General features: G+C 36.7%; 1 protein-coding gene across 2 annotated transcripts in view; it reads right to left on the bottom strand.

Moving 5' to 3' along the window:
* Positions 1 to 21582, bottom strand: part of camk1b (calcium/calmodulin-dependent protein kinase Ib) — a 54233-nt gene extending 32651 nt beyond the window's left edge. Inside the window, exons 1-2 of one of the 2 annotated variants that reach the window (XM_084395655.1) lie at positions 21410 to 21582; positions 9628 to 9738 (exon numbers count right to left, since the gene is read on the bottom strand). In XM_084395655.1, the coding sequence (XP_084251781.1) occupies positions 9628 to 9713 (86 nt within the window). In that variant the 5' untranslated portion in view covers positions 9714 to 9738; positions 21410 to 21582. Of the gene's footprint in view, positions 1 to 9627; positions 9739 to 15863; positions 16001 to 21409 lie in introns of those variants that run through there. The other variant, XM_084395654.1, reaches the window with a different exon arrangement.
* Positions 21583 to 22387: the final 805 nt, after the last annotated feature.

The following is a 22387-nucleotide window of genomic DNA, read 5'->3' as shown; positions in this document are numbered from 1 at the left end:
CGATAGTATTCGTCTGAAAGAAGAATGTCATATACACCTAGGATGACTTGGTGAGTAAATCATGGGCTAATTTTCATTTTTGGGTGAACTATCCCTTACATTTTTTCTCTCTTTACAGAGAAAAACAAACATCAAACGTCAATGTCAAATTACCATTAATCCCAAGCATGTGGCTTTCACTTTAAATATTTGCGCTGCCACCTAAACTGCTCTGACAACACTCTGGATGACACGCCATGCTCATCTCGTCTTGGGTTAAACCAACACTCACAACAGCCTGTAACTGCATCTGCTAATAAGCAGCTAATGGAAATTCAACATGCCCTAGTGTGCTTCACATCAATGAAAGGGAAACCATTAAATCGCTATGGCAACTCAGAAGTGATTTGGTTCAGCTCAGTGCCTATTCTGAGGGATTATGGGTTCTTCACAATCAAATCAAATATACCTGGAGGAAACGGTGCCTCATAACTGGGTATCCCAGAACCGAAACATTCTGCTGTTAAACAGGATAAAGGGATAGTTCACCCAAAAATGAAAATTCTGTCATCATTTACTCGCCCTCAAGTTGTTTCAAACCTGTAAGAATTTCTTTTTTTCTGCTGAACACAAAAGAAGATATTTTGAAAAATATCAGTTGATGGACCCCATTGACTTCCATAGTAGGAAAAAAAATAATACTATGGAAGTCAATGGGGTCCATCAACTGTTTGGTTACAGACATTTTTCAGCAGTGTTCAGCAGAAAAAAGAAATTCTTACAGGTTTGAAACAACTTGAGGGCGAGTAAATGATGACAGAATTTTCATTTTTGGGTGAACTATCCCTATAATGTTACAGTATTGCAAAACAAAGCGAAAACAAGCATCATTATTACTATTGCTCATACTTGGTGTAAGGAATTCGAACAATCCCTTAAGTTTATTCAAAAGGCTATTCAAAAGTAGACATTGATCCTGATAACATTTATCACAGAAAATTGTTGTAGATCAGCATTGTTATTGGTAACTATAACTGAAACCTAAAAAAAAAAAAAAAAAAAAATATTGTTATAAAAATATATAAAATAATTGAAAAACTTCAATGAAAATTAGAAATGTTGCCAAGGTCGAGTAACTGAAATGAAATAAGTTGAAGAACAACTATAACAACTTATAATACATATAAATTCAAGCTAATTATGAAAATTAAATAAAAACTAAAACTAAAGTAAGTAAGCACATAACAAAATTGCTAAAACTTAAACAAAAATGAAACTAAAGCTGAATATATATATATAAAAAAGCAGCTAATTCAAAATATTAATAACCATACAGTATAAATAATACTAAAACAACACTGGACTACAGTGTTCAGAATCGATTTTCTTTTTTCTTTTTTTTTTTGTGTGGACTCTTAAAAGCATGGACAAACAAGAAATGGACTTTTCCCTGTCTGCTACAGACCATAAAATAGTTAATAATAATAGTAATAATATAATAATAACATTTTATATCACGATATGAGTATTTATATTTCACGATAACGATATACAGTATATCAGTATATAGTTATTTTTGCTTTAAATAAGGTCAAGATTTTTGATTCCATTGAAATTTCATAATTCTTATATAACCCTTTTCAATATCATTAAAAAAACTAATACTAGCCTAAAAAATCTCACAAGCTTACTGAAGAAGAGAAAGAGCAAAGAAAACAAACTACAACAGAACAATGACAAGTGAAATAGACCTACTAAATCAAATTTATAAAAAACAAAACAAATGCATAGTCTTTACTGTATAAATTAAATATACATTTACTCTTATTAAAGTTGCAAAAGTTATTCAGTCAAGAGTAGAGAGAGATTTTCTCTTTTTGTGATGCTGTTGTTTGATTAACATCAATAAGGACAGCAGGTTTATTAGGCTACTGTCACTTTAAGACCGAATACGCGCGTGTGTTTTCTTTCTGTTTACTGTTTACGTTCACTTAAGACATAAATTACTGCGTTTACTTGCAAATACATGGTCAATTTGACACAAGTGGTAAGTGTATTTAACCGTTTAACCGGCTGACAAATTTCTCCGGGTTAATCATGTCTACCGGTATATCACCCACCCCTTTAGTACACAAGTAATCCTAAAATAACACTGACTTGGGAGTGGGACACTGCATTTGCACCAACATTTCTTGTAGCGAAGACAATACAGATGGTACTAGTAATCCCAATGAAATGGGTTTAATTTTCAAAGAAAGCATACATTTTTAATATATTATTATTATTATTATTATTAGAAAGTAATGTTTTGACCATCAACATTGATGTGGTACATTTAAATTGAATATTTATACGGCTCTTTCACTGAATGATCAGTTTTCACAATGGTTTAATGGACTTCTGGCATTGCACAGCAGCTGAATGGACCTCCATGCACGTTTGTAAGACATCTGAGCACACTTTCACTGTGTGCTGTAGACCTGGTGATAAACAGGCCACCTCCTGCTGTGCCCCGGTGTGACTCTTTCGTTCGGGAGAACGAGTGCGATTCATGTTATTGGAAACAGGGCCATATGTCTTCCTGAGAAACCCCAAATGCAGTCTTGCTTGTCCGGAGGCGCATAAAGCTAAGCAGATCTCGCGCAACTATGCTGACCTGACAGAAATTTGTCAAACTGCTGACCGTCCTGTGCTCTTACTGTCTATCAATCACTGAAATGAGAGTATGAGAGAGCACGGGGTCAGCAGCAACAGCAGAAGCGGGCACAGGCGATCCATACTCCCAATTGATTTTAGATTATTCCAGTGCTTTTTAAACCGCCCACAAACCACCAGCCCCCGCAAAGCACGCTGGGAAGTGTCATAGTTCGCACAGTGCCACTAATAAGGTTGGGCATGAATGTTGTGGAACAGAATGAAATGCAACAAAAAAAACACACAATAACACATATATATATATTTTTTTTTTTTATCAGTTGAATATATATATATAAGTTGTTTTCAACTGTGATAATAACAAATGTTTCTTATTGATTTTCTGAAGGATCATGTGACACAGAAGACTGGAGTAATGATGCACTCATGATGGAGTTTTGCATCATAGGAATAAATGACATTTAAATGACATAGAAAACAGCTATTTTAAATTATAATAATATTGCATAATAGTACTGTATTTTTAATCAAATAAATGCAGCCTTGGTGAGTAAAATAGACTTAACATTTAAAAAAAAACGTACAGACCCCAAACTATCGAAGGGTAATATTAACTTAAGTACGTTCCACCTGTTTTATTGTCAAAAGCCATAGCTAGGGATCCGAATATCATAGAGACTCTTGGGCTTTTTTTGGCCCAGAAGACCCGATAGTAACAACCCGAAGCATTTGCTCCCACCACCTATTCTATTTTAGGCTGTTATATAAATATGTCCTGCACAGCATCCTTTCACATAAAAATGCTGTGCAAATAAATCTTTTGATTAGTGGTACAGAAACTGCCAACCCTACTCTATTAACCAAAAATAGCTCTGGCCACTGGCCAGCGACTCTCTCTTAGTTAATGGAAAACTGCTTCAGTCACAGTTTTACTTCCTATTTACACCTATTTTAGGAACTTTGTTTTAAAATCTTTAGGTTTTTCAGGTTTTCAAACCAGGAACAAATCATGCAAAAGAAAAGAAAGCCAAATGTAAAAGATACAATGTACAAAGATGTAAAAATAGAGATCACTTTTCATTCTAATTTGATGATTTGCTGCTCAAAAAATAATTCTTATTATTATCAATTTTGAAAACAGTTGTGTTGCTTAGTATTTTTTTGTGGAAACCATGATACACTGCCATCAAAATTAAAAAAAAAAGAAAATAAATGAATACATTTATTCATCAAAGACACATTAAATTGATCAAAAGTGCATAATCTTACAAAACATTTCTATTTTAAATAAATGCTGTTTTTCTTTTCTTTTTTTTATTCATCAAAGAATCCTGAAAAAAACGTATATATCATGATTTCCACAAATATATTAAGCAACAAAAACTCTTTTCAACAGATAATATAAGAACCATTCAGTAGGCCTACAAATAATAATTGAGCAGCAACTCATCATATTCGAATGATTTCTGAAGGATCATGTGACACTGAAGACTGGAGTAATGATGCTGAAAATTCAGTTTAGATCACAGGAATAAATTACATTTTAAAGGGGTCATATAATGGTACATGCACTTTTACAAGTTGATTGTACTGAAATGTGTGTTGGCAGTGCCTGTACACAACCATCATAAAATGATAAAAATCCATCCAGTGTTTTTTTTTTAATCTTCTTATATGTTTTCCCCTGTCTCATATCAAGCCGTTCGATTTTGTGCCCCTCCCACGATTGTTGATTGACAGCAGCGTTTCAACACAGACCTGCCCTCGCTCGTGAGCGAGCTGTCAATCATAGTCCGCGGTCATTGTTGATACGCTGGAGCACTGTCTATGAGCAGAATGCCGTCTAAGCGATTGTGGTGTTCTGTTCTTGGGTGTAATAAGGAACACAGCAGTCATTTTGATGTTCCTAAATCCGAGTTTTGTTTTCAAAGGGAATATTCCCCACGATCAACGTCAATGCTTTCATGTTTGCGTGAATCATTTCACACACCAGACTGCTTTATAAAGGAGGGTCAGTATAAAACTGGTTTTGCTAAGAAGCTGCTCCTGAAAAAAGGATCGGTACCAACTATTCGTGTTCCTGCTGCACCTCCAGAAGAAGAAGTGAGTGTAACGTTTTATTAACCTTTATATTAATCTTTGCAAATCGCTAGCAAGCTTCACGATGAATGCGGCTAAGGTTTACACTCAGGGTAAGTTACGGCATGTTTTCTATGTACGGCGTTCTCAATATAATTCATAAACCCACGTTTATAACGAACAACGCGTTATGGTTATTGTGTTATTATTACAAACGTGTACGCACAGAACAGAGGGGTGGGGTGAGCAGAGCTCATTATCATTTAAAGACACATGCACTGAAACGGCGTGCTGAAAACAGAGCTGTTTTTGACCAGATAAAATGAGTGTTTTCTTACAATACTAATGAGAATTTTTAATTAAAGTATATTACAAACTTTTCATTTAGACCCTAAAGAATCATATTAGCTTGTACAAAAATTGCATTATATGACCCCTTTAAAATATAACTGAAGAGAAAACAGTTCTTTTAAATTGTCATAATATTTCACAACATTAATATTTTTACTTAATTTTTAATCAAATAAATGCAGCCTTGTAACTGTATTTGTAACTGAAACTGTATTTGGGAACTCTGAATAACACACATACACACTGACACTGCCGTGACAAAAATGTAAGTCTAATGTACATTTGCTAAGCATTGCAATTATGTGTACTTATCGAAGTTTGCCCAACCCTCTTAATGACATCCTCAGAAAACAGTCTGTTTAATCTGAAAGAGTGTCCACAGGAGTCGCTTTGTCAAACATTTACTAAAGGAAGTTATTAGGGTGTTGATAAACAGAGTTCGTAGAGTAACTACATGAGAGCAGGGGCACGAGGGATTGGGTGGGGGTGAAGAAGCATGACGGTTTTTTAGCACTGAACACATCAACAACTGTTAAATCAACATGGAACAAACAGCGTCCACCCAAAAGCTAAATACACAGTCTGTTGCTCTTGGATACAAGCAGATCCAACAACAAACATCGCTTTCGTGAGAATCGGGATACATCAGGAATACCGTAACGTATCTGTACCGTGCTGAAATATATCTGTAACGTATTGCATGCCAACGTAAGCGTGTGAAATGCGTCAAGATCCTGTTTGATCAGAATCGAGTCCTCAAATTATCAACAGATGTGGAGAAGTAACCACAAAGATATCAGAACTATGGTTTCTAGCATATTGCTGTGCCGTTGTTAAGGTGTTCTGGGTGTTTGCTTACTGACCCACTAGTATCTTATTGTGCTTAAGCAGTCAAATACACACATAATAATGTCAAAATGCCGGTCTTGGCGAGAGTATTCACATAAACAGTTGAGAAAGAAATAGCATGTGTAACAGTATAATGGATCTGTGCGTCAGGTCTTAAAGTGACAGCAGCCTGCCAAATTATGAGATAATATTAAAAATATCTATATGGAAGGTTTTCCCCAAGGTATCGTGACTGAGTGACTATAACTTTGAAAAACCACTAGCAACAGTGGCTGGTGAGCAAAAAAGTCAAGGTCAAGCCCTGGTTATAGTTATAATTTTGGGTGTGAACAGGCCTTTAGTCTGTGGGATTTCTGTTTGTTTTATGGTCCACCAGATTAAAATCGAATACACACTGTAAAACTGCTTCAAAGTAAATAGTGATGAAATGCATGAAATTACGGTAACACTTTATTTTACAGTGTCCTTGTTACACGTTGCATGTAAATAACACATAAATTATGCATAATCACATGCAACTAACCCTAAACCAAACCCCAATCCTAACTTTAACTCTACAGTAAGTACATGTAGTTAATTATTATTACACAGTACTTAAATGCATAATTACATTGTATGGACACCTTCAAATAAAGTGTAACCAAAATTACCGCAAACATTATATGTGCCACTGTGCTACTGAAGAATCTAGAAAATATCTAAATAAAAACTATGAATGATGAATAGACTCAACTGAACCATATATCCATGAACTTCAGGCTGACTGAAATGCCTGCTGGAAAATGCATCTGTGCTTTAGCTGTGTTTCTAGCTGGCCATTTCCACGTTCATAAATTTAGCTTAACCACCTTGGTTTATTGCTTGTCCAAAATGGCCTTCCAGCTTGATCCTGATGGTCATAAGTTGTATTTTACAGTAGGCTAATTTGACTCCACGCCAAAGGAAATGGCTTTGGTTTTTCAAAGATGCATCAACTTACATTTCCAGAGTCTCTCACTTGCTCAATTAATCAATAGCGGTTTTAGTGAAGCACATTAACAGTTTGCCATTGTATCGACATGTTCTCCAGTTTATGAACTAGATTTTACGAGGCTGGCTGAGTGTATGTTTGAAGAGTTTGTTTAGGTTGAGGTTTTATGAGGATCAGTGTAACATCCCTCAGAGCGCTGAGCGTCCGTCCACTGCAGCACAAAGTCAAACATGCATGGGAAAGCCTAAGGAAATTCAGCAGAAGCATCACGACTGGACAAAATGCCCCCAAAAATCTTTTCCACTAGACTGAAAATTGAGGCTCTCGATCCTTACACATTTACTCGGCAGATTATTAATAGAAAATAAAAACTTTGTTTCCATAGCAACAGTAATAGTCCATATGGAAAGTGTCTCCTCCTGTTGCCAAGACAACCAACCCACGATGAGCTCGCAGTTGAACGACGTAGAGAGCTGTTGATCTTTCCCCAAACAAGCCTGGACAACATACAAAACTGACCTTACGAATAGAGTTTAGCCAATATTGAAATCTTGAGATTTGCAGTACCAAAAAAGACAGACTTATTTGAACATTTGTTCCAATTGGATTCTGGGACTGTTTAAAACATAATGTCTTTCTGCATTCTCATTAAACCTACAGAGAAAACCAGACCATCCTAAAACTCTATAGTTAAATAAATGAAAGCACAATTTCCCCTTCTCTCGGTCCCAAACCGTTCCTGCAGACATGATGTCACTGAAGATTCCATTAACACTGAGTCCAGGCCTAGGATATGGGCCCTGAGTATTCCCACTCTCGCACTGTGTGAGCAGAGGCCAAAGGTCATCTCACACACACAAAATCGAAGCAAGCCCCCGCCTTAGCCCGAACAATAGCCGCCTTTAAACTGGCTCTGAGTAAAGCATGTGGAAGTGTTTAATGAGGGTCTGGAGTTTGGAATTTAGAATGGGTTCCTGTTCAGATCCGGTTCCGACGCTAAAAAATGGTTATTGGTTAATGTTTTGGGAGCAGTCCGCTACTGAATCTACAGTGCTACAGAAAAACAAATAACGTACAGTTTGCATGTGGTGTAGTTTGAACAAATGACTCCTGTGAGCCGCATCAAATGGTTCTAATCTTACCTCACTTAACAGCAATTTTTTATTTCATCAAGTCCAACACAAAATGGACAAAGAATTTGAATGTGAATGAATTTGCGCTTCAAAAGATTGTAATAACTGACTTGTTGTTCGTAGTTAAAGATACATATAGAAAATAGCAGTTATTTTGTTTAGTAGATAGCACCAAATACTGTATGTGGGATGGGTTCCTTCAAAGGGGGTTAAACTAATTTATTAAAGGGATAGTACACCCAAAAATGAAAATTCTGTCATCATTTGCTCGCCCTCATATCACTTTCGTAGCTGTCAATGGAGGGACAGAAAGCTCTCAGATTTCATTAAAAAGATCTTCATTTGTGTTCCGAAGAAGAACGAAAGTCTTACGGGATTGAATCGACATGAGGGTGAGAAATTAATGACAGAATTTTTATTTGTGGGTGAACTATCCCTTTAATATAATAGTTTAAGAGCCAAAACAATACGAAGGATCAGAACCAGAATAATGGATAACCAGTCCAGAAAGCATTATGGCCTGGACAGTTTCATATTGGAATGACAGTCACATATGAGAAGTTGTGGGAATTGTTGTTGCTCCCTGTTGAAATCTGAATATCTGGTTTATTTAAAAGAGCTATATTCTACATATTTTAGTAGGGGTGTGTGTCTTTGGGTAGACAGGATTCGATGCCATCGAATTGATTCATGATTCACAGGTTTTCAATTCAGGAACGATTTTTGCAAATTCAGAAAGATTCAATCCAATTCACAGTGAGATTTGATTTAATTCGATTTTGATTAACGAGTCAGTAAACTAATCCAAATATTTCAATAATAATAATTTCACCTCAAGGTCTCATATGCAGATAAAGAAAATAAAAAAACCCTGCTATATCTTAAGACCCCTTTAAATGATTTTGGTTTGCCCAAATAAACAATGATACAGAATTTTATCTTATAGAAATTAAATCACAATTTACAATTCCTTTGATTTTCGAATCCAAACCCAAATCCTAACCTGATAGTAAGTACATGTAGTTCATTAACATTACTCAGTAAAAATTTTAGTATTTTGAATCGATTCTTTGACCTGAACAAACTATTCACGATTTAAAAATCCATGTTTCAAGATCGATGAATGTGCATTGGCAGGATTTGTAATCGATGTGTACATTTTTTATATCGTTATACCCCTAATTTACAGCATTTTCTCTTTATCTCTGAAATAATGTTCGTCAAGGTTTCTTACACCAAAACCTGCTTTTGCTACTGTACCTTTAAGACTTCTATTCGTAAATGATCTCATACTATTCATAACAGAGACAGCTAATTTCCACGCACAGTATACTCTGATTCGTCAGGGTGGGCCAAGTCACTAAATACTGAATGTTCCCTATTAAAAATCCATTAAAAGCTTGACTTTCTATGAACATGCACTTGGAATCAAAGGGAAGTGCCACGTCCACATAGGTCAACACAAAAAGATCCTCAGCCCAAAATTGTAGCATAATTGACTAAAGATGAATGTGATTATTGTCAGGAAGAAATTACTGCCATCAGCAGAAATGCAAACATCAGCGGTATCTTTGTAGCTGCTGAGCTGGAGTAAAATGTTCTTATACTCACGTTCCCAAAACATCTTTGAAGTCATAGATTTCCTTGATGTGCGATGTTTTCTTTTTCCAAGAGTGTCCTTCCTCTCCCAATGGCATTTTGCTGCGGTCAATGATGGAAAAACTGAGAGAGGAAGAGGAAACCATTCAATTACTATACAATAACGGCTATGCAAAACATCCCTAAAGATTTTTAGGGAAACTAACCGGAAACTAACTGATCTTCAGCTGAATCCTTTAAACCTTTGACGTATAGGGCTATTCACTTGGACCTTGACCTCACCATGTGGAAATCTTCAGGCTTAAATGACTGTGGTATAATTTATAAGAGTCACATGAAGACACATGATGTGCCTTTTATGAATCAAGACCTTTTACTATGTGTCAGTTGTGATTACTATTAAAACACCATGATGTCACAGCAAGTTCTCCCCAGCTGTCAGTTTTTCCTTGAGCATTTCAAAGCAAGGGGTCTGAAAACACACTAACAATATCAGCCAGGCCAGTTTCATTTAGCTCAGGCTTCAATAAGACATGAGAATGTAAATTGAGACAGCCGCAGTTACTTAAAGAATCTTGCAACACCTGTTTGTCCACATGGGTGTATCTTCACAGAGAAAGTGCTTTTTAATAGGTTGTTCATTTGTACAAAGACAAATAGGAAAGTTTGTCGCTTAGTTGCTTAACTAGCATGGTGGAAATGTAATGAATTATTAAGTCTAACATATTCTCACCATGTGTTTATTTAAGACTTAACATAAGTTATTTAACTTACCTGTTCTATACCTGATCAAAGCTTCCACCAGAACAAAAAAGGCTCTTTCCATGCCAGTAAGGTGTTGAGCGAATCAATCAGGTGAACCAATGATTTAATGGTCCATTCATAAAAAGAGCCATTTATTTAATTCCTGAATGAATCAGCTGTTTGAACGAATCGAATGAATGAGAGAAAAATCAATGGGCCCTATCATACACCCGGCGCAAGTGTTTTTTGCTAGTTTCAGCCGACGCAGTTATCATTTTCACGTCCTGCGCCACGTTGTTTAAATAGCAAATGCATGTGCGCCCATGAGCGTGCTGGTCTGACAATGGGTTGTGTTCAGGCGCATTGTTGGTGCGTTGCTATTTTGAGGCAACTAAAATATTTTTTTTGTTATTTAAAGAGCGCGTTAGTAATCTGCGCCTATAGTCAGGTCCACAACGCGCGTACACTATCCCGTAGATGGTCTGCTCGAAGTGTTCAGTTTTTCCGCTTGCAAATTCCGCCATGTAAATAGCGAATCTGCCATGGCGCGAGTGCAACTGGCTTTTAAAGGGAATGGGAGATGAGACTCTGATTGGTTTATTGCACGTTACACCCAAAACACACCCATTACTCATTAATAAAATAGGGACAACCCTTTTAGATAGGGCTGCACGATTAATCAATGGGCCCAATCATACGCCAGGCGCGGCGCAAGTGTTTTTTGCTAGTTTCAGCCCGACGCAATTATCATTTTCACATCCTGTGCCACGTTGTTTAAATAGCAAATGCATGTGCGCCCATGAGCGTGCTGGTCTGAAAACGAGGTTGTGTTCAGGCGCATTGTTGGCAAGTTGCTATTTTGAGGCAACTGAAATATTTTTTTAGTTATTTAAAGAGCGCGTTAGTAATGTGCGCCTATAGTCAGGTCCACAACGCGCGTACACTGTCCCGTAGATGGTCTGCTCGAAGCGTTCAGATTTTCCGCTTGCAAATTCCGCCATGTAAATAGCGAATCCGCCATGGCGCGAGCGCAACTGGCTTTTAAAGGGAATGGGAGATGAGACTCTGATTGGTTTATTGCACGTTACACCCAAAACACACCCATTACTCATTAAGAGAATAGGGACAACCCTTTTAGATAGGGTTGCAAATTAAACCGATTTGGCTTATAGCGATTATGAAATTGCAAAGGCTGCGATTATTTTTTTATGCGCAGTTTGTCATTGATGTACGGCTCTGTAAACGCTGCTCCATCTGAAAGCACTGAGTAACTTATAACGTGCATTTGAAAAAGCAACACGCGTCAAACATCTTTCCAAACATGAGAAGCATTAATGAACCTCTTGTCCAACAAAAGACAACATTTACTAACATGCGTTTACTCCAAACTCACTTCATAACGACAGTTGAGCATCCTTCTGTGAGATGATGTGGCAGATGAATAAGGCAGTCGTGTGTTTATTAGTCATGTTTAATCAATCAAAGCGTTTCAATCTGTTTATTCAGCTACAAGGATAGGGATTTCCTGGAATGATGTGCGTTATCGTACTTCTGCGGCGGGGCATATTTGGCATGTCTGCGTGAGACGCCCTCTGGCGTTCAGTTGGAGCATCATTTACTACCGATCAGCTGCTGCACTGACAACCTGTGCATAAAAAAAAATCGCAGCCTTTGCCAAATTGCGTGCGGTTTGATTGTGATTAATCGTGCAGCCCTACTTTTAGAACATGCGCCGGGAGCGCCGACCATTTTTCCTGTCGTTAAACTAGCAAAAGTGGATTCGGACATGTCCTAAGTGCACTTGCGCCGCACGCTTTAGACCATGCGCTTAGATCGTTAAAATAGGGCCCAATGACTTACTCATGTAGACATTTACCGCCACCTATTGGCAGTTTTAGTTTCTTATTTAGACTATTGTTTCATTAAAAATTATTTCATATTTCCATATTAATAAAAAAAAAACACATTAAAGGAATAGTTCACCAAAAAAAGTTAAATTCTGTCATCATTTACTCTCATGGCCGTTGAAGCTTAAAAGTTTATGTGTAATAAATTCTGTTGAATCAAATAAACTGTTTTTTTTCTAAAGCTACTTTTTATAATGTCTATTATGCTTTTCTCATTTAACACAATAATAACTTTAATGATCTTTTGGGGGTAATTTCTCAGCCAAACTCGATGTGTGATTTATTTGTGATTAATTCTATTAATGAATCTTAAAAAAATAAATAATCGCTCGACAGCCATAATAATAACATTAATTATAATTATATAATTCGCCATCCACCATTAACTATCAGGACAATTAATTGTTAGTTTGCTCTCATTTTATATTTAGATAACCATTAAATTGCCATCATCTAACATTTTCTGATGCTTAAATTTACTTTTTTCTATTGTTTTATAATTTTACATTTTTATAATTTATTTAGACAAAATAGGCTAAAGTACATATTAGTATCGCATCCCTAAAATATTTTCAATATCCAGCTTTAATTTACAATATTACACTGGAAAGATACAATGTAAAATTTCTGAAATAGTACAAGTAGAAATATGGCTTTCACAAAACGTAAAATGTGTGACTTTGTAAATCTTTAAATACCGTTTTTGTTTTGCCATTTGATTTTCAACGGTACGCTTTACAAGTCACCAAACAGCTTTTGTGAATGTTACTTCCAAACAGCCTTAGGGACATTCGAGGATCAATACCAAAATAACATTTATGCAGCTTTGCACATTCGGTGGCCCTGTAAGTCTTCAGCAATCACTATCAGAGTAAACTCTGTTGTGTGGGGGTTTGTTGTGTCTAATTTAGAGAGTCAGTGCACAAGCATTTCTTCATGATAAGTGTTGCCACCATCAATCCACCCCACTACATGCCTCTCATAGACAACAATCAAGGCTCTGTGGTCTGAAACAACCAGCTTACTATTGTCCTATATCTAAGGAACTTAAGGAGATGGCTCAAGCCAAAACTTGTTACCTAATGTCAACCATAACCGTCTACTGTGCTGTTTTTGGCTACGTGGTCTACTGTATTCTTTTTATGTGATGACAATGTTTCCATGGGAACCCGGTGATCCACGGTGTGTCTGGATCCAAATGGCAAGCTAACAGAGCAGCTGCGTTGGGATCTCGGGTGGTTTAGGCGTTCAGTTTGGGTAAACACTCTAAACTGTTTGAATGTTTGTGTTTATGGAAGGCTGTCTCACCAGTAAACCTCTGTGTTAATTGATTCTTAATCGGGAGACAGTACATTTCCTCTTTCCTAAAACAGAAGTGTTGCAAAACTGTAGCAATATATTGAGCAATGTCACAGCCATGTTACACCGATCAGACATCTGAACATTTAAAGTTTGCTGCCATCAAATGTAAAGTCATATAGCTAAATCTGTCCTACATAAAAGAATGTTCCGGGTTCAGTAAGTTAAACTGTAGCTCGCTGTGCGTTACCACAGAAAATAGACCAGCACCTTATACAAATGTCAATGACATGAAGCTCATTTTCATCCCGATCCATTACTGTATTTAAAAATACATTAACATGCATTTCATACATTCAACAAATTGTAGACACCTCTTTTATGATGCAAATGTTTTTCATTTCTGAATACAAATTTTGAAGAGGCATAGAGTCAAACATATCACTAACACTATCCTGACATGAAGATGAAGAAAATAAGCCTTGTTAAAAGAAAAAAATACTTGAAAAGAAAATGTTTGGTCTTTTATAGATATTCAAATATTTGAAAAACCTTTTTTCCCACACCAAATCATGCAATGGGAAATGTGTTGTGACCGACAAAGTCCTGTGATGCAACCAACGTGCAAAAACATGCAGGAAATAAAAAACGTAAAACAGAAAATGATGTAATCGAGATGAGGACATCCTATGGCCCTCATGGACAACAGTTCTCCTAAATATCTGATCATTTGATCTTCATATGACAGTGCAAAATAAGTTCAGGTTTGCATATTGTATAGGCTACAACCCCTCAAAAAACGTAATGATATTTATGAAATAATAATTCATGATAAAAATAATGATTAAGATGTGCACTCTAAAAAATGCTGGGTTGTTTCAACCCAAATTTGGGTCAAATATGGACAACCCCAGTCGTTTTTTAAATGTTTAACCCAACGGTTGGGTTTGTCCACATCTTACCCAAATTTGAGTTAAAACAACCCAGCATTCACATGTATTCAAAATGTGATGATATGTTATTTTTTACATATTTTATTTTTACATCAAATATTTTTTATACTCTACATTTAGACTGAAAAACCACCCTTTTGACCACCTTTTTGACTGAAAAAACATATTTTTGACCATTTTTCTTTTCTTCTAGAAAATTCTGACCCAAAAACACAAAAAAAAAGAGATTTCCCTTACAAATAAAGTTTATAGGATAATAATTGTATGTTGCACCATAGCTTTCCATGGAAGGCTCTGTTTTAGTTCACTGGACTGGATCTGGATCTGGATCTGGATCCTCACAGACTGAACATTCATGCTTCAGTAGACCGCAGGATCTGGTATATTAGGAAATACTTGAAGTCATTGCATAACTAAACAGACTCTATAAAGTACATTACCATAATAATTGAAATCCAAATTGGTTTTGCTTTAACATTCATCATATAAATGGATCCTTTTATTGTGGAAGACTTTGTTGGTCTAATCAAAACCAAGAAATCCAATTAGCTAATGGCCACATTTAAATGGCCTACATAGTGTATAAAAACAGATATAAATTAATGTAGTGGTACAATGATCGTCCCAAAGACGTACTCAAACAATGGTATGAGTACGTCTGTAATCAACAACATGTCACAAAAGTTGTCAATAGAATTGAACCAAGAATGTTCATTTAAGTAAATGCTGGAAATTTCTTTTTAAAACCGGACTGGTATACTTCCTTAAAACTTCTGCATTACAGACAGATGGCAAGCTCAAAACAGCAAAGAAGGAGTGCAGGAATTAAACGTGATGACCGGGCCGACATCTAACATGAACACATGCAAAGGAGATGGGAGACATTAAATTCCCTTATCAACTTATTTTCTCGTTGAGAATCACTGGAGCATCCAGTCACATCACTGAGTTTGACTAAACTTCATCCAATGCTCTCCAGGCAAGCAAAATATGAACATACACCAAAGACTCAAAGGCATCCAAAATCTCAGGCAAGAAGTTTTAAGAGTCGTATACATAGGCACCTTATATCATAACAAAGGCCCGGTAGGTATTTTGGATCACTACACATGCAGGTCCAGCAGTAGAAAGGGGTTTCAATTCATCGTTTGTTAGTGAGGAACCACATAGAGGTCAGGAAATAGATTGTAGAAAAGCTATAAACTAACCCACGTACAAAGGAGGAGAATCATAAGGCAAGCTTGAAGTATTGAAAACAGACACATCCATACAACGCTACCATCTAGATCATCATGCAGCATTCATAATGTTTTGAGTTCATCAGACAGACGATGGAGATACTCACTGGTTTCCCATGGCTGCTCAGAAGAGGACAGAAGAGATACAGAGTGACACCTAAACCTTCAGTAGGTCAGAACAGTGTCACATCACACTCAGAACTATTCATGGTTCGTGCTGACAGAGTCTGTCATGGGCGTTCATAACCACAAACTGCGCTTCCCCTTTAAAGGTGAGCTATCTAACCACACCATAACTCAAACTCAGGAAGTATAGAGCTTATATACACACATGGAGGTAACCGAAGCGAGTGTTCTCTCACCCTGAAAAAGGCCTCCACTACAGGATGTGCAAAATCAGGCTACAGGAATGACTCAGTCTTTCTGTTTATAAGCTTTCAAAAGCTACAGTGATCAGTGAGAAATTAAACCAATTAACATACTCCTGAAAATTGGGGAAGATTAACTGTGAATAATAACTCAAGTTTTGGTCTGTTCCCTTATGGAGCTTAATAGACATGGTAACAGCTGTATCATTTTAATCAAACTACATTTTGTATTTTGTATTTACATACTTAATCCCAAGAATCAAGCACCGTTTTCATGCAGTTTTGAAAACTTCACTAAACATTACTTGTAGCGCACCAGTCATCCAATAATCACAATAAGCTTTGCGCTTGGCACTTCCGATATGGAACAATTGTAAAAAGTGAACAGTTGGATCAACTTAAAAAAAATTACTTCAACTGGTAACACCTAAAGAAATTAAGTTTTCTCAACTTAAATTATCAAGTTTTTCACGATAAAACGTGATAATTTAAGTTGAGAAAACTTAATTTCTTTAGGTGTTACCAATTGAAGTAATTTTTTTAAGTTGATCCAACTGTTCACTTTACAGTGAAAGTCTCAGCTTTCAGATTATGTAAATTTTACCATGACATTTAAACAGTAAATGACGTTTTGTGGCGTTCCTTGTGTTGTGACAGATCGATGTAGCCACCTGAGATCAAGTGGCAGAACTGATCATCTCTTCCTCTTTACTAGTAACAGCACGAAATAAACATGAATGAACATCAGAATGTATGTCTCATGTAATCGTTCAACCAGTGTTTCAAAAGCAGAAGGACGTCATTAAAAAAGCTTGTGAACAATGTCACATAATATTACATTTACCTCAGGAAAGCCATCTTTCCAACGCTTTTATGACAGTGTTTAAATGTTTATATTAATGGAGTAGAAAATGTACATTTAGAAACTGCCTTATGTGCCATTTAAATGTTTGTATAAAACTCAATCTTTTATTGTTGATTATTAAATTTAAAAATAAAAAGCAGTTGAATTAGTAGTTTGGACTAATCTGAACCAATATTAATGTACCAACTGGCAGGGTTCCCTGTATAGCTCACTGATTCAGATGAGAGAGATTTTATCCAAATTAATCAAATTGAGATCAGAATCAAATTGAGTTTGAGAATCGAAATCAAATACAATCAATACCCAGCAATGCTGCATAACAATTATTTGGAATAAATGATATTTTAAAGGGGTCATATAATGGTACATGCACTTTTACAAGTTGATTGTACTGAAATGTGTGTTGGCAGTGCCTGTACACAACCATCATAAAATGATAAAAATCCATCCAGTGTTTTTTTTTTTTTAATCTCCTTATATGTTTTCCCCCATCTCAAATCAAGCCGTTCGACCTAGTGACGTCACACGTTCGGACGCCCCTCCCACGATTGTTGATTGACATAGTCAATCATAGTCCGCGCGTCATTGTTGATACGCTGGAGCACTGTATGAGCAGAATGGCGTCTAAGCGATTGTGGTGTTCTGTTCTTGGGTGTAATAATGAACAGTCATTTTGATGTTCCTAAATCCGAACCGCTGAAGACGCAGTGGCTGAGTTTTGTTTTCAAAGGGAATATTCCCCACGATCAACAGCAATGCTTTCATGTTTGCGCGAATCATTTTTCACCAGACTGCTTTATAAAGGAGGGTCAGTATAAAGCTGGTTTTGCTAAGAAGCTGCTCCTGAAAAAAGGATCGGTACCAACTATTCGTGTTCCTGCTGCACCTCCAGAAGAAGAAGTGAGTGTAACGTTTTATTAACTTTTAGATTAATATTTATATTAATCTTTGCAAATCGCTTGCTGCATGCTTCACGATCAATGCGACTATTTTTACACTCAGGGTACATTACGGCATGTTTTCTATGTACGACGTTCTCAATATAATTCATAATCCCACGTTTATAATGAACAACGCGTTATGGTTATTGTGTTATTATTACAAACGGTGTCCGCACAGAACAGAGGGGCAGGGTGAGCAAAGCTCATTATCATTTAAAGACACATGCACTTAAACGGCGTGCTGAAAACAGAGCTGTTTTTGACCAGGTAAAATGAGTGTTTTCTTACAATACTAATGAGAATTTTTAATTAAAGTATATTACAAACTTTTAATTTAGACCCTAAAGAATCATATTAGTTTGTACAAAAATGACATTATATGACCCCTTTAAAAAATGTTTTAACTGTTTTTGCCCATACATTGAATGTCAATGGGGTCCAAAACTCATTGGATCTCACTGATTTAACATTGTATGGAGAACAAAACAACAACACTGAGACAGTTTTTCTTCCACGTAAGAAATAAAGTAATTCAGGTTTGGAATGACATGAGGGTGAGAAAATAATTACACAATTTTCATTTTTGATGCACTGTCTCTTTAAGCATGGCTGAGATGCTTACAGATACACAAATGCCATATGGTTGCTTGGGACAGTTAACTCATCAAGTGTGTGATCCACAAGCTATTTGCAGACAGGTTCAAAGTTCAGCTCTTCACGGCACCATCCAGCACAGCTTCACAGCACCATCACGACTAGCTATATACATTTTTTTTTTTTCTCACAGAGGCTTTCACCCTCACCACGACACTAAAGGGAAGTGCATGCAATGTGAAAGCACAGGGAAGTTCAGCTGCCGCATTGTTATAGTTTCAGAACACTTAAAATGCATGACTTTATTTCCTTCTACAGCCTAATACAGAACTGCACACGTGACAATGCAAACGAAGGCTTTGCAAAGAGGAAGACGTCCCTTCTAACCAGCCCTCACATTAACGCGTCTATCTACACATCACGATCACATTCTGACTGTCAGAGCAGCCCACAACAGCTGATAAAGACTAGATCTATTCTCATACAGAAACTGGTCAAACTGTTATTGACTACATGTGATATAATGAATTGCTAAAACCGACGGGCTGTCTGATCCCTAAAAATGTGCAAATGAGGGAATCAAACAGCCAAAGTGCTTTAAATAATGCCAGTTTTGGCTGTGCTGTGTGGCAAAGAGGAAGAAATAGCACAAGAAAACAGGAAAGAAATGCTAAGAGGCTGAAAGAGAAAGGGCACACATGTGGAACCACTTGAATGACTGGTTAAAAGACACAGATGCTGTTGAGATAAGATAACAGTAATGAAACCAAAATATTAAGCCGTTTCAGACTATTAGAAGCTAAGTTTGTCCTTTTATGGTCAGAAACTGTGCAGTATGGTGGTTTCATTTATATTAAAGAAGTCATGTAATACAGTTTTATTTCCCTTTTCTTCTAAATTCATTTTTTATTGGGATGAGCAATACATTGGTGGTCATATCGGTATCGGCTGATACATATTTTATGTTTAATATTTTTAAATTAGGTTGATATACTGTATATTAGAAGAGTTTTAAAAGTTAAGAAATCTTTAACTGGTTCAAATAGACTACTTTAGGTCAATATTTTTTGGGGTAAAAAACAAAACAAAAATTCTGTTAAGATTTCCAAATAAAAGCAGTAGTATGTTTGATATAATTTGAAGTCTTGGACATTATGGTGTATGTGAGCCTTTTGTTTTGTAATATTTACATTAAAACAATTATTTATCGGTGTATATATCGGTTATCGGCTTCCAAATATAAAGAATGATTGTATCATATCAACCAAAAGTTCCATATCGATGCACCGCTAATATTTTAGCATCTATCTAAACTTTAGAGTGGAACAGAAAAAACAGCTTTTTCTTTAATGTTTCTTTGTATGTGTGTGAAGAAATAAAGCACTGTGCTGTGGGTTTGCAGTCGAGTTGGATATAGATTTTAACTGCGCCATTTTTGAAGGACAACAAAATGTGAAGAAATGTGCCACTCAAACTGTTCAACTCTAAAAAATAACTTCATTTGCTTATTTCTCCTAGCCTAGAAATCTGTCGTCTAGCAACTCTCCGTGGGCTTGCAAGCTGGAAAAACCAAACTCTAGTCTGGCCAATCACATCGTGTATGGAGTCGGTGGGCGGGCTTAACATAATGACGGCAGAGTTGCGACGGTTCCGCGTGAATTCCCTGCTACTTGAAAACAAAGACGACGAGTCTTTCCAATCGGCTTTGGCCGCGACTCTGGAAGACTTTGGAGTTAAGCTTTTCTTTGAGGAAAGAACAAAAAACGGCACTGAAGTCGTTCTTAAAAAAGGAAGATGTGTTTGGAGTTTTGCCGACCGGATACGGCAAAAGTTTAATCTATCAACTAGCTCCGCTGGTGGGAAAACGCTCTGGTTGGTTGTAGCGCTGTCCTATTGCGTGCAGAGGGAATTTGAAAGACAACCGTTTATCCCGCCCCTCGGATTGAGCCCTGCCATTGTTCCCAGACCCAACATCTTTGATGTGGGTCTGGCTTGTCAGGATATATTTCTCCCATTGGGATTCTTCAAAAGGATGTGTGGTGCGAGAAACAGCACAAAATATGACCATGTCCCACATTTTACTTGTATTGTTATTATTAGTTAGCCTATTCTGATATTAGGAATAAAGCATTGTTCACAAACGTTGCATTAGGTGTCATAATAACAGTTATGAAAACTATAACCGCTAAGATGTCAACATGGAATGACATGGACTGTCAGCAAATCAGTTTTAATGCTACTAACAACAACGCATGCTGGCTGATAAACGCAAACGATAATTTGCTGAATCGTTTATTCGTCTGACGTCACAATGCTGCGGAAGTTCAAAAGAGTCATTTTTGCAGCAAAAAATTATTTGGGGATACGTTTTGAGTTTTAAACTTGCAGAGTATTCAATACAATAGTAAAATCTTTTTTATCTGGAAAAAAAGAGCATTTGATGCCTCATATGACAACTTAATCAAAACCATTTATTGTTTCAGTTCTTCATCCTTTGGTATTCTTTCAAGCAATCAGCTGTCAAAGTTTCAGTGCGTTCAAAGACTTAGAGTGGTAAACCACATCCACCCTCTGAATGAGTGAGTGCGATAACGCATCATAAAGTCAACCAGCTCTAATACAAAACTGTAAGCTCTTAATCTGGTGGACCAGCCTGCATTTGCGAAGTGCAGGGTTATTATTAATGTGCATCATTAATATTATTAAAAGTTGAATGCACATTGTGCACATGCATGCATGCATACATTACATGACATCAATACATAAAACCAGCATAACAGGCTCCTAAAAAGACAGCGAAAAAAAAACCAGCAGCAGTTATCGATCGTGCACGGCTGTCCTGAACATTTCGTGTGAAATACAAGGTTAATTGTAAAAGTGGGTACCTGTGCTGTGTGTCGGAGAGGTGTGAGGAGCGTCTCGTGCTGTAATATGAACGCGCTCGAGCTCGCGCTAGTGTCACTCGCAGAGAGAGAGAGAGAGATCTGACTGACTGCTGGTTCCTCGCGCTCACCCAGTCTAGCGCGCGACCGACGTCACGGACACTCTACAGCTCTGCGCCAATCAGAGGACAGAGATCGCTGAATCAGGTAATAGAGGCGGGGTTATGTCTGTCTGACTCGCTGTTCCCAGAATTTGATCTAATAGCTGGAATTATCTGATATCCTTATTCCTTAGAGCTCAGGATGTGCTGATGGGGACATTTGTTTAAGAAAATCTTTCCCGCTGTCCCTCTCTTTGGTGATAAGTGAATATGTTCAAATACATAAATATGCAGTGTGTAGTGCATTTCAAAGTAATTCCTGTAATTTAATCACATTTCCCTTGAAAAAGTAAAGGAAGGGATTACTCTATTTTTCTGAACTGTAGTTACTTTTGAACTAATTGCATTGAATGCTGTACAGACAGGCTTTAGAACAAAACAATAGTGGATTGAATATTGTAACGTCTAATGTTAAAATGTATGTTTTTCATGTAACCTTCTCCCTTTAAATACTTTGATCAGTTTAAGAATAATTTATGAAATTTTATATCGTTTATTTAAAAGAATTAAAAGAGCAATTTCATGTCTATCCTTGTATTGCTCAACTGGTCATCTATCTATATATCTATCTACACACACACACACACACACACACACACATATATATATATAAAGAGAGAGAGAGAGAGAGAGTCTATCTATCTATCTATCTATCTACATATCTATCTACACACACACACACACATATATATATAAAGAGAGAGAGAGAGAGAGAGAGAGAGAGAGAGAGAGTCTATCTATCTATCTATATATCTATCTACACACACACACATATATATATATAAAGAGAGAGAGAGGGAGAGAGTCTATCTATCTATCT

Source organism: Rutilus rutilus (genome assembly GCF_951802725.1).
Source record: "Rutilus rutilus genome assembly, chromosome: 22".
Classification (NCBI taxonomy): Eukaryota; Metazoa; Chordata; class Actinopteri; order Cypriniformes; family Leuciscidae; genus Rutilus; species Rutilus rutilus.
The sequence above is the reverse complement of the archived record's forward strand: the minus strand, read 5'-3'. Positions and strand labels throughout refer to the sequence as shown.